This window comes from Myiozetetes cayanensis, unplaced genomic scaffold (assembly GCF_022539395.1).
Source record: "Myiozetetes cayanensis isolate MyiCay16 unplaced genomic scaffold, myiCay2020 scf12, whole genome shotgun sequence".
Classification (NCBI taxonomy): Eukaryota; Metazoa; Chordata; class Aves; order Passeriformes; family Tyrannidae; genus Myiozetetes; species Myiozetetes cayanensis.
The window spans coordinates 6,706,633-6,719,535 of NW_026086826.1; the positions used below are offsets into that span (position 1 = coordinate 6,706,633).

Genomic DNA, 12,903 nt, shown 5'->3' on the forward strand with positions numbered 1-12,903 from the left:
TCTCAGGAATGCGCTCCCTGTAACTCGGTTACTTAGGAGATTTCACTCCACGTTATTACTTAAGCTCACAATCACTCCATGTGCAGAGATTAATCTGCACAATAAACACAACAACAACAAACAGAATTGGGGGCATCAGGGACCAACTTTGACATCTGGTGGGTTTTTTTTCCAGAGATATTACACATGCAATTCAAGAGTCAGGAAGTTCAAAACGAATCTTGCCAAAAGTCCTCAAGTGCTACTAAAACAGCAAATACAGATGAGAGTGGCATTGTGTACTATCAGCTAATGGCATTATGTACCTGAGCTACTCATCTTTAAAAAGTAGATAAAGAAAAACAATGGTGAAGCTCAGCCTGGTATTCCAATACTACCCAAGAAAAGTACAGGTACAGTACCCCAAGAAAGAATATCCATCAAAGTATCAGTATCAGTGGCTAAAATATCCAGGTTTCACTATTTGAAGCTACCCAAGAGCTTTGAAAACTCAGTTCCCATTAAATTTAACTTCAGATGGTTTTCCAGATCCCAACCTCAAGCTTTCACTCACATTTGCCCCATTTTATACAAGTCTTTGGATAGCTTCCTTTCTAAGATGCATACACTGTTATTTGACTTTCAGAGCAGAGGACTTGGGATTAAGTCATCAGTGCTCATTTCTGACTCAAGGCATGATGCTGAACAAGTCACCAGCTCCCTATTCCTGAGAACTATCAGTCATTTCCTGACAGGAGAATACCTGCCCCGGTAGGACAATCTGAGGCTTCATTAAACGTTTACAAAGAGTTTCAGGATGGGTACAAATCTACATAAAAGCAAAGGCAGTTTTCACATATGCACTGGTTAAGGACAGACCCTAGAGAGATGTACGAATGGCACCATACTGGAAGGTAAAATCAGTATGAAGTAGCAGCAGAGAAATATCAGATGAGAAGTAGAGATCCCTCAAGATGACTTTCAGAAGTGGAATAATGGAGGTGAGATTAAGTTTGACGGCAAGTTCCTCCAGTGATAGGAAGTCTGGTATACATTACCTCAAAGGAAGGATAACAACCTCAGCAGATCCACTGATCACTGCTGAATTATGAGCCCTCAGCATGACAAAGCCATGAAGAGCACAGAAGATATTTCTAGGGAAAGGCACTTCCAGAAAGATAATGCCACTGTATAATGTACTGTTAGCACCCCAGATAAAACTCGGCACGAAAGCATCACCGATCGAGGAAGATCAGACAAGTACAGGAGGAGCTGAGTAGGACAACAGCAGACAAATAGGTGAGTGTATTTCCCAAGCACAGTTTAAGACAGGTCAGCCTAGCAAAGGTACAGTGGGTATGATCTCTCATAAACTCCTCTGAAACACACAAAAAAAGCTGCTCAAACTTGTCAGCAACATGTGCTCAAGAACAGACACACACACACTGCTCATGAGTAAATTCACCTGGAAGCTGGGTGGGGGGAAACAAAATAAACAAGTCCCAGAGAATAAAGCTCTCAGTTTATCTACCATTACGTGTAGAAAAAGCAAATTTAGAAGAGATTAACCTGTGTAATACTGAGCCTTCGACAGTACAGGGCCAGCAACTTCAATCCCATGTTATGAAGTCCTGCAGCAGATCCAGACACTTCCAGTGCTACAGGAGGGTGGAAGAGACGTTCTTGGAGAACTATCCAAAATGAATAAGATGATCTTATATTGTATAAATGCTTCCTTTCCACAGCAGACCATAATGTTTACTTTAATTCACCCAAAGTACCATCACCTTATTCCTCCACTAACCCAAGCCTTCCAAATTAAACTGACCTACCTGACACATTGATACAGTTTGATTTGACCTGCAGTTCAGGCTACAGCTAGAATGACTGTTCCACTGTTTATACCATCTTTCAAGAAAAAATACATATATATCATGATGTGTGAACTCCTGATTGGATAAGGTAGGTGTGCTCTTTTTAATACATCCCTCTCTGGTTTTCAGTGTAATAACACACCCAGTATCCATAACGCTCCAGACAGCACTCACCTTTTCTGCCATCATCTTTAACAGAGAAAATTCATTTGTATCCTTCTACAGGCAAAATAATGCCACATGAATTTAGGAAAGCAAGAGAGAGATTGGCACATAGCTTACAGCACTGGGAGACAGCTTGGGATTAGCGACAACAGGACTTTCTGTCCTGAGCTTAGACTCCACTAACCAGTGCCGAGGGATTCGTGGTTCTGCAAGGATGTAGGTCATGCCAGAAGGGACACACAAAGTCCTGCAGGAGCCTGGAGGCAATTAAAAGCGGTGATGCAGCTGAGCATCACCACAGGCAGTGAAAAGGGACTTCCCCTGAGACTGGAAATCGCAGGCAAGAACGATCTATTCATCTTCCATGTCTCTGACAAGAAGGGATGACTTGGTTATAAAGCCTTTAAAATGCAATGAGTCACTTCTCAAAAGAGGTCACCGGCTACTGAAATTTTGCTGAAGTATTTAATCCAGAGAAAACCCTTGAATAACAAATATGAATTCCTTTAATCATACTGTATCTGATTCGTCCAGTAATTACATTTGGGGGGTACCTGGCAGTACAAAGAGGTAATTCTCATATGCAGAGTAGAGGTTAACTGGCCAACAAGACACCCTTCTGCTAAAAATGTTCCACTAAGGTTTGTTTTCCAGACCAGAAAAGAGCTTGTTATCCAGCAGTAAAAGATGATAAACTTCTGCAGAACTACCTGTATATCCCCTGTTCAAGGAAAGGAATGTGCCATGCAGGGTCACTGAGAAGAGGACTAAAGGAACTTCTCACAAAGTACCACCTTGGGAGAAACTCACCCATGAGTGGATGTACCAAACTCTGCAGTCTGACCAGCTGCTCAGCTGCCTTTGGGAGTGGATCCAGTGTTGCTCTGTGTTTCCCACCACAGGTCAGGTATTAATGAGAAGCAAATCCCCCACCTAAAGAGGATGAAAACCCCACAACATCTTGCACCACAAAGGTGAAACCTCTCGGGTACAGGTTCTACCTGACCTCCAGAACAGGAAATTGGATTAGTCAGGTAAGCAAGGAGACCACAAGAGCAACTTGTGCACCACCCATAACCCTGCAAAACATCACCAAGGCCTTGCACAGAGTGTTTAATAATGCTGCAGCATCGGGACGGCATCTTGAGAGAATCAACTTGTTTCTGCCCTCAGTATTACAACATGTACTTGAACTGTTCTGATCTTACTCCTCCCATCATTAAGCCTCTAGTCAGTTAAAACCTATACAACCCCTCCCAAATCACATGGGAAAGGGCCACCTTCCATCAGCCCCAGAGAAGGAGGAGGCCCAGACTGAGCAGAACTTTGCAAGTATTTTTTTCTCGAGGTCATCATTTTAACTGGAACAGCTCAACGATGCTGTCCTGCCCATTCTTTGAAAGCTGGACAAACCAGTGTGTGAGCTTTAAACTGGCAGAGATATTAATTTCAAATCAATATGAAACACAAAAATATCAATAGGCATTTAAGAGTGAAACATTAATTACTTTTCAAAAGGTGCAGTACACAAATTTCCTGGTGCCTTTACAAATAGAAATAAGTCAATAACATGATTTCATAACATTTATAAATGACTAAGTTAATTAACAGGGAATCTTCAGGGAGATGATGAAGGAAATTTAGAAGAACCTTGTCTGGCACTGTTTGAAATTCTCAAAGGAAGGAAGCGTCTTCTTAAAAAAAGATTAATTACAAGTTTTTTTGCTTTACCTTGATGGAACGTCTGTTTACATATTTAAGTCGGTTTTGACCTTCAAAATTCTGGCAAAGAACAATTTTCATTAAACCATCTCCGTGGAGGAACTTGGCAGTTCCTCATCTTACCTCTGAGGTTAAGAGAGGATATTAATCATTTAGCAGGAATGGTCAAACAAAATATACGTAAGTCCTATTCAAAGCAACTTTAATTCATCACAGTAGACACAGCAAGGGCTGATGTATAGCAAGCTCTTCCATCAGGTCTGATTCCTTTATGGGATTTGGTTGGAGGCTCCAAACTGAAATAATTCCATAAAAGTTGATATCTCTTTCTAAGGATACCCTTCCTGATTATGAGAATACATCACAACATAGTGGTTAATATCTCTTCACCACTCTGTGGCAATCCATAGGCATTCTCAACCAAGAAAACTCTGTAAGATGCATTTTGCAGTGGTAGAACGGCTGTGGTTTCCCTTTCTTCTAAGTTGTATTACCTCAGTGTCCTATTTTCTGTGAAACTCTGCTGCTCTTTGGAGCCCAGTTCCACACCATCACCCACCTGCCTGGCCGAGCTGTGAGTACCTGAATAAGCAGTTTGGCAAGCAGGAGCAACGTGCTCTGCCTCATCTCAGGCATAGGTAAAGTACCAGGTCAAAGAGGAATGTGATTAGACATAAACACTCATTTGAAGAACAGTATTTTCAGGACAGAGCTACACTTAATACAGTATTGGTTAAGAAATAGTTAAACATCAGGGTTTTTTTTTCTACAGAAGTAAATTAGGTTGCCCCACAAAATGCAATTACTATTGTATATGATATTCTAAGTGACATGAGTCCTAAAACACAAGACTGTATCACATTAACTAAACCAAATATGATAGTGAATAGAATATCAAGAACTCTTCCACAGAGAGTAATCCCATAAAAATAAATGAATTTGGGTAGACATAGAGGAAAAATATTACAAAAATGAGTCAAGACCTAGAAAATGTGTAGTAGGAGACTGAAGGCACTCAGCCTATCAAGGTGTTCAGGAGCTGGAGAAATACTGAAGATATTAAGACAGACAAATCAAGAACCAGGAATAAGAAGCTGACATGGAAAAATCCACAGAGAAATAAGGCACAAGTTGAGCAGCAACTGTAACTAACCACTGGAATAAACTACTCAAGGAAAAGATGGATTTAACACTTTGATGGCTTTTCAAGACTCTTTTTCCGAGCAGCATTGCTGTGGTCCAGCCAAGGTTACTCCTCAGAGGAGGAACTGAGAGAAGTTTCCTGATGTGTTCTGCAGGAGCCACATCACCTCCTCGAACGGCCCACCAGCAGCTGCACCACAGCCTGCACACCTTCAGGTCTGTAAACCCACAGCTAAAAATGTCCTTCCCAAGAACCACAGGTCACAGAATCTTGAAATGGCTCTTCCTGCCCATGCTCAACAGGTGACTGTTTTTCATACAGTGAATGGGAAAAGGAAGTAGCAGAAGGCATAATAAAGTCATAGATCAGCATAATCTGTCAAAGTGCCCGTTTCCCACCACTCACCTCGGTGATGCAATTGGGTGGGGAACTTCCAGGCCACCGAGTGTCTGAAAAACCAGGGGAGCCTCTGTTTTCAGAAATAAATGTTTTAAAGAGATACTGGCTGAAAGATTTGCTTGTTCCATATTACCACATTGAGACCTTCATATAAAACTTTCCTTGCTACAATCTGTGCTTTGGCGGGGTAAGAAGAAAACGTTGCTCTGTGAAGTCCCCAAATAGCAAAGTCTGCCTTCCAGTGACAGCAGCACTACCAGATCTCCCAAGGAAATGCTCCAGCTCTGTGTCACTTATCTCCAAGACTAACAAGCAGGTATTTCACTTCAGAACCCTGCTGACAATTTGCAAGGCAGGAATCGTGAAGCACTCCTGCCTCACTCCTCTAAGGAAAGCACTGAGGACAGACTCCCATTTGCAGAGGTAACAGCAATGAAAAAGGAAGACCAGGAAAACAGGCAGGGTTGGGTAACAACAAGAACATTGTTGAGGTGTGGACTTACATGGAATAGATAGGTTTATACAGAATAACAGTACATCACATCTGCACTCATACAGCTGTGTAAGTGCACCAGATAGAGGTCCCTGGCAGAAGAAAATCTGATTATGTTACTTGTTAAAGGTTAAATTCCAGGCAGGTTAAGAGTGATTGGACATTTTTAATTAATAAAATGTCTCACTGATTGAAACCTTAAATGCCAGTTAAACTGCTCTAGATTTTGCTGTTTAGCTACTGGCTTCATCTGAAGTTAATTCTCTGTGTAAAGGTGAAAGGCCTGTGTGACCCCTCTACAAGCTCTTCCTTGGCTTCCTGCACCATCAGGAGTAGGGTCCTCCTCCACATTTGGTTGTGGCTCTGTGGATCTCAGCTCCCTTACAAGTTTAAGAAAGTCACAGAGTGGTAGTTGCACATTTACCAATGTGGCACCTTTGCTGCATTAGGGGATAATACCTAAAGAAAAGACAACACTCTAGGGCTGTCCTTCCCTATCCTGGCTAGGAGGGTGGCTCCTTGCACTGTCCTCCAAAGCAGAGATGATGTTACATCACCTTCAGCCTTGCTTAGCCCCAAATTCCACACCCTCGATTGCTTATTCCTGTAAGGATTTACAGTGAAATGCAGAACTTGGTCCTGGAAGATGGAAGTGTCCCTGCAAACACCAAGAAACCAACAAGTGTCAAAGAATTTTAATATACAATGCAGGACAAAAAAAAAATGCAAAATCCTACTTTACAGAGTTTCAGTTTCTCATAATCTAAGACTCTTAAAGAAATAAAAGCACAGAACATTAAGGTAGAGGCAGATGCTTTGCTCCATCTACCTCCTATCCCACACATTTGGAGAATTATTCTCTAAAGGTACTTCCATAAATCCTGCAGAGGATTACACATGGAAAGCGAAAACCATAGTTCATCTGGCTCACAAATCCAAAACGTCCAAGTGGACTCTTTTCAGGTATCAATGGGTTAAATACCCCAACTTAAACAAGGAGAAAGAAAACTCCCATAAAACTGATACTCTGTTAATACAAGAAAAATGGAAGAGACATGAAAGCACATTTTTTTTTTTAGCTAAACTACAATTCAGTAAGAGTTATATAAACACTTGGGAAAACATTAAAGACATATTTGAGCATTAAAGAGAGAATATTAAACTCTCCCATGAAAGAAAGAATATGAAACTCTCCCATGTAAGTTTTACCATCTGTCTCCCCTGTGGAAGGGGCTGGTACCAGTGTGATATGGAACAATCAAGGCAGATTCCCTCTGCTGCTGTCCCAGTACATCCTCCACGCTCAGCAGGGTGAACACCAAAGGATGCTCACAGCCAGTACTTCTGATGATCAGCCTATCCCATGAAACCTGCATCCTTCTCCACTCCAAAAGCATGAAAGCTCATGCTAACTGTAAAGGACTTTTAGCAATTGTTTTAGTACAATAAAAGATAAGCCACCCCCAGCCTACCCCTCTCTTGGGTGGTTCAGGACATTTTCTGTGACTCTTTAATTTCAAATCACTAAAGACCAACATTTAGCATGAAAGTCAGTAGCCCGATGCAATAAACATATATATTCATAAAGACTTCAGTTCCATTAAGGTTTTACTATCAATAAACAAGGAACATAAAGTTGATATTTTGCTAAATGTGGAGGAAACGATTTCCTCTGTAGGACGAAGTTTTCTAGCCAGAAGGCAGCACAGAAAAAAACCCTTTAGGCCCAGCTTCTTCCTCTCCTCCCAGCCCCACTTTTGCCTTTGTTCTGATCCAGCCAAAATGCAACTTCATATGATGCCACAGGTGAGGTATTTTCCTCTTTATGGTAAACAAATGATGTCACAACCACAGGACTGTGATTTCACTGCAGAACTGAACAAGTGGGCATGTGACGCGCGGAATGAAAATTATAGTTCAGACACAAACAGCAGAAATAATTGCAAAAGTAAAACAAATGAACCACCACGTAAATTAATTTCTTTTTGAATCACTCTTCCTGTTTTCCAAGTCCAAATGAGTCTCCTTTCCTATTTAGGAACCCCGAGGGGATGAAAGAAATGTCCAAGATGGTGAAATTAAAAATTAGCTGTTGAGCATGAAACATGCAATGATTGCACTTCATAACGTTTTTATTGCCTCGGTGGTGTATGAATCACTTCACAGTTCCACACTGTTACGATGAAAAAAATGACACCAATAAAGTCTGAGCAATTGATGTTATGACTTCATCAATCCGGGACTAAAGGCACGCACAGAATGACAAATGTTCTCAAGAGTGTGGAGGAAACTACCACCTCATTCTGTCTCTTTGTCTCTTGCTGAAGAGTTGTTATTCTGACCCCAAAGAGATGGAATACTGGAACAACCCTCAGCACAGCTCCATGTGACACAGCCTTGCCTTCCTCTCTGTGAAACTGGCCACATTTGCTTTTCTCAAGAGCTACAAACACAGCTAATGCACAGTGAAGCTACAGCTAATACAGAATGTTCCCAATTTAGAAAATTCCCACTCCTTTGAGGTTTTGCATCAAGACTGTGTCATTTTAACATTCACCTGCACTTAGCTTGAATTTTTAGAAGTCTATAGATTCTGGAAGTATGAAGTAGAATTATCTTTACAATTTCACTAAATCCCAAAAAGTTCAATTTATTGCTGCTTAAACCTTTCAAGAGGACAATAATCTCTGCTTAAGACAACAAAGCAGCATCGAAGTAATCTATCAGATACAACATCAAAGGTAGAGTGCAAAGAACTGACCTCCCGCAGGGAGGATGTACCTGCTTTTGACAGCCATGCCCAAGACCTAACAAATGCAACCTAAAATTTCCTACTTAAGTTTGCAGGTAACTAAATAAATACTTTAGTCTGGTTCTTCAAAAAAACCAAAAAACCAAAAAAACCCCAAACCAAAACTCCCATCTTTATCAAGCGCCACTAAATCCAAACCTGTTCTGAACAGCAGAAACTAACAATGTTTTTCCTCTCTCATAAATACTAGCTTTCATTTTTTTGAGTTGCTAGACATCTTGACTCAGGTATTGAAAGTCCCTGGTAGGATTCCTTCCTTTAATATAATAGCTCATATCCCTTATAAAATCATTAATAGAAAATAAAGCCCTTTTTGTTAACTCTAATCTTGCTTCCTTGCAAGTGTGCCAGAGGCATTTTAATATAGATCAGGTCATGAATATCACAAATTACAGCAGCAATGTGTGGCAACAGAAGATCAGATTATTCATATAACAGTAATACCTTCTTCCTTCTTTGATTAGAAAAATGTAAACAGCATGCATTGATCTCTCAGCACAAAAAGTCACTTCCTCTTAAATCTGTGTTTTTCTGATCCTTACAAATCCAGGTTTACAGTATGAGGTAATGGCACAGCACAAACCTTAGAATGATGAACGAGGGGCATTACTGGGTACAATAAAACCTACTTCATTTTATGTCAAAATTCTCTCCTGTTTCCCATGATGTACAGGTATGAAGTTCAGATAGAGTAGGAAAAAGTTAGTAGGTGCAGTTTCCTATAAAGTTTCCTGTGGCAGACGCATTATGAGCAAAGCAAACTGTGTACAGGCAGCACAATTATGGAAGAATTAATGTACCAACAAGAAGAGCCCTGGCCATAAATGCAGTATAGGAAAATGAAATTAGATTCACAGTTAATTTATACCTCAGTATTGCAGTGCAGAAAAGTACACCCCATTAAAGTTCCTATTTTTCCTGGGTCTTTGCCAGAACAAGTAACTGTAGCTTCTTTCCCTACTTGAAACACACACTGGGAAAGACAGGAGTAATGACCAAACAAAAGTGTAAAGATGTTATTCACATTACCCACTGCAGAGCCCTCCACGATGCCATTGAACCACAAGGTGCAAAAATGGCTTATTATTAGCAAAAACCTATTTCCAGCAATCCAAAGATTCAGTTCAAGTTGCAATACAATAAAAAGGTGTTTTACCTTCAGTATGTCCTGTTCCTTCAACATAACTCAACAAGGCTTCAGGTGATGCTGACATTAAATGCCAGCTGCCCAGTCCACAGGACACATTCATTAGCCCACAATGACATTTCGCTTCGAAGGAAGTGAACTTTTTTTGTGCCACCCAAACACCTCTGCTGAACTCTGACAAAAAAACCGACCTTGGCTGATAAAAACACCACGAAGAAAAATTAATGAAGACTTCCAAGATACCTTGCCCAAGGAGAACATTTAAACTCTTCAGCAATATGCAGCGATAACATCTGATGGGACAAGTCTGTCAAGGAGAAGCCTTCGAAAGATGATGCTGGTTTTGCAGAAAGAATTACCACCTCTGATTTTTGGGGCCAGGTTGGAGTCCTAACTCTAATTAAATTCTAATCTGCTTTTTCCAGGTTTCATAAAATGCTGTCTCAAATAGGCTTATCTTCTAAGAAGTACAGCATGATCTTCTCATTAAAGAATCTGTTACAATGGAAACACATTAGCACTAAAGCCATAAAAGACTGAGGAAATTATGAACATTTTCCCCCAAACTAGCATCACTTTTTAAAAAAAAGTGCCTTAGTATCACTTAAAAAAAAAAAGTACATTTACAAGTCTGCTTGAAAAGTGGGAACTTGCTGTTTAAATGTTTCTTCAATGTTATCTCTATTTTGTTCTTTAATTAATAAAAGGATACATGCACTGACATTATAAACACTAATTTGCTATTTAGCATCCCAAATTAGGAAGCATAAACATTTATGCACTTCATTAAACACTACCTAAGAACACTTTTGATATTAACAGGAGACAAGCTAGGCTGTTAAATGCAATTTCAGGGCACGCTTAAGACACTGTAAAAAGACACTCCTGCTCTTCCTGTCCCTGGCCATGAAAGCTCCCTGGCTGCATCCTGTTGGCACCAGCTCTTATGAAACAAACCTTGGAAATCAGTGAGCTCTGACTCATCTGTGCAATCACAAGCACCGGTGTAAGGGAAGGGACAGCAATGCAGGGACAGGGAGCAGTGAAAGTGGGTGCACCTATTTGGCAGCATGGCATTAGATTGGCACAAGGCAATCAGGAAATTGGACTTTAGAAAGCATAAAACAAATACACCCTGAATTGAGACATTGTTGAAGTGCAGGTGATGTACAGGAAGAAACACCCTGGTGTTCTTTCTCTATCTATTCCAAAAAAGGCACTGCAGTTCCAGCATGCCTCCTCCTCTCCTCTCCCCTTTTGCTTCCACCCACCCCAGCCCTTCAAAGAATTACAGAATCATTTAGGTCAGAAAATACCTTTGAGACCATCAAGTCCAACTATTAACCCAGCACTGCCAATTCCACCACTAAACCATGTCCCCAAGTGCCACATAAATATGGCATTTACCCACCACGTAAATACCTGAAGGGATGGTGGGTCCACCACTTCCCTGGCAGCCTGTTCCTTTCCAAATTATCTCCATTTACAGGACACTGAAATAGGCTTCACATGAGAACAAACCAGTGCTACAGGAAGATGATGGGAAATAGGAAGTCTTTCAAGACTACAGAAAGCAGAATTGCAGTGGTAGAAACAAATGCTGATACTCAGGAACAGGAGCCTGAAAGGTAAATAATCACATCTGTATGTGTAAAATACATTAAAGGTTAACCAATATCATTAATATAACAAATCCTAAAAGTTCATCAATCCAGACCTTAAGTTATCTCTAAATCCTTAATGAGAAAAGACTTCAGGCTATTTTCTTTTACTTACAGACGATAAGATATAATTCAAATGACAAATTATTCCTCAGAACTTTGCATTGCAAGTCTAACTTCAATGTAGAAAATTATTTTTATTTTTAATTTAAATTCATACTAAAAGTGTCCACTGTTAAACTATGGACCCAGACAAAATGGTAATAAATTTTCTATTGTACATAATCCTGCCACAAGTGTGGCAACTTTTAAATTGTTTGAAAATACAAATACATTAAAAAGAGAGTGTTTCAAGAACAGTAATATGGACACACTGAAGAGCTTGGTACCACAACCAGAAATCTGAAAAATGTTTTGGTGCCTGAAAAAGAACTGCTTTTAGATTTATTTATTAAAATAAATTATCATGATTTTACAACTTACAGCTTTGAGATTTTTGTTGTTTATTGGTTGTATTTTTTTAAACTATGACGGCAATGGTGATCTACCTACAAGATAATAAGTGAAAAAGAAGAGTTCTTTTTGTGTTTTTGATCAAATATATTGTTAGAGATCAAAACAAAGATTTCTAAAAACAAGCGATTAAAATTTCAGTTCAGAAAAACACTGATTAAAATACAATAAACCCCTTTTCAATAGCAAAATGGATTTTGTACAGTTCTTTCTTCTAAGCAGATCTTTACTGCAGCTTAGATCTGCTAACTCCAGTAAAACTATACGCAGGCCAAATGGGTTGGTGTTTGCAGAATTACAACCTTCATACAGAACTGCAGGTAACAAACTGCAACTTGTTGGAAAAAACCTTTGAAAATTCATTTTTCATTGTGAGTGAACTTACAACATATCTTACATTATTTAAAAAGCAGTTTACACCATGACAGAACCGCTCGAAAAATGAATCAGCGATAGGAAGAGAGCAACGCTTCGAGTCAGCCTCTGCCACCGGCAAAAACGCCACACAAATCAAAAAACAACACTTAAGTAAAACACTAAGACTTTATTAAAAATCCAAAATTTATTGCAAATTGTACTTTGCAATTTCCCTCCTTTCTTCATTTTTACATGATTTATTGATATCCATGATTTTTTCACAGATGTACTTGTTGACTTTGGAGAGTCTCTGTGCAATTTCAGTTTCATCCACAGTTTCTTGTGCTATTCTATCATACAAACATTCTGAGGAGAAAGAAAAAAAAGAAAGAAAGAGTCATTAGGATATTTTTAGAAAATACTATAGCCCTGAGTTGGGCTAACTACACAAGAGACAAGCACTGAGTAACCACAGTATATATTTGTTGCAAGGCAAGAGGAGCTTTCCTTGATTCACTGGCTATCTTGTTAAAGTTAACATTTTTCACCAGGTTTGAATCTTTGGCATGACAAACTTCCAGTTATGCTGTGACTACATTAATAGGCTTTCTATACAGAAACAAGGCTAAACCCAACC

At 39.7% G+C, this 12,903-nt stretch overlaps 1 protein-coding gene across 6 annotated transcripts in view; it reads right to left on the reverse strand.

The window, feature by feature from the left end:
• LOC126635772 (BEN domain-containing protein 5) overlaps positions 1–12,903 on the reverse strand; it is an 892,379-nt gene that overhangs the window by 322,432 nt on the left and 557,044 nt on the right. For 5 of the 6 annotated variants that reach the window (XM_050307294.1, XM_050307296.1, XM_050307293.1 and 2 more), the window contains one exon: positions 12,434–12,632. The exons of the other annotated variant lie outside the window; for it this stretch is intronic. In XM_050307294.1, coding sequence (XP_050163251.1) covers positions 12,472–12,632 — 161 coding nt within the window. In that variant the 3' untranslated portion in view covers positions 12,434–12,471. Of the gene's footprint in view, positions 1–12,433; positions 12,633–12,903 lie in introns of those variants that run through there. 6 annotated transcript variants of the gene reach the window in all.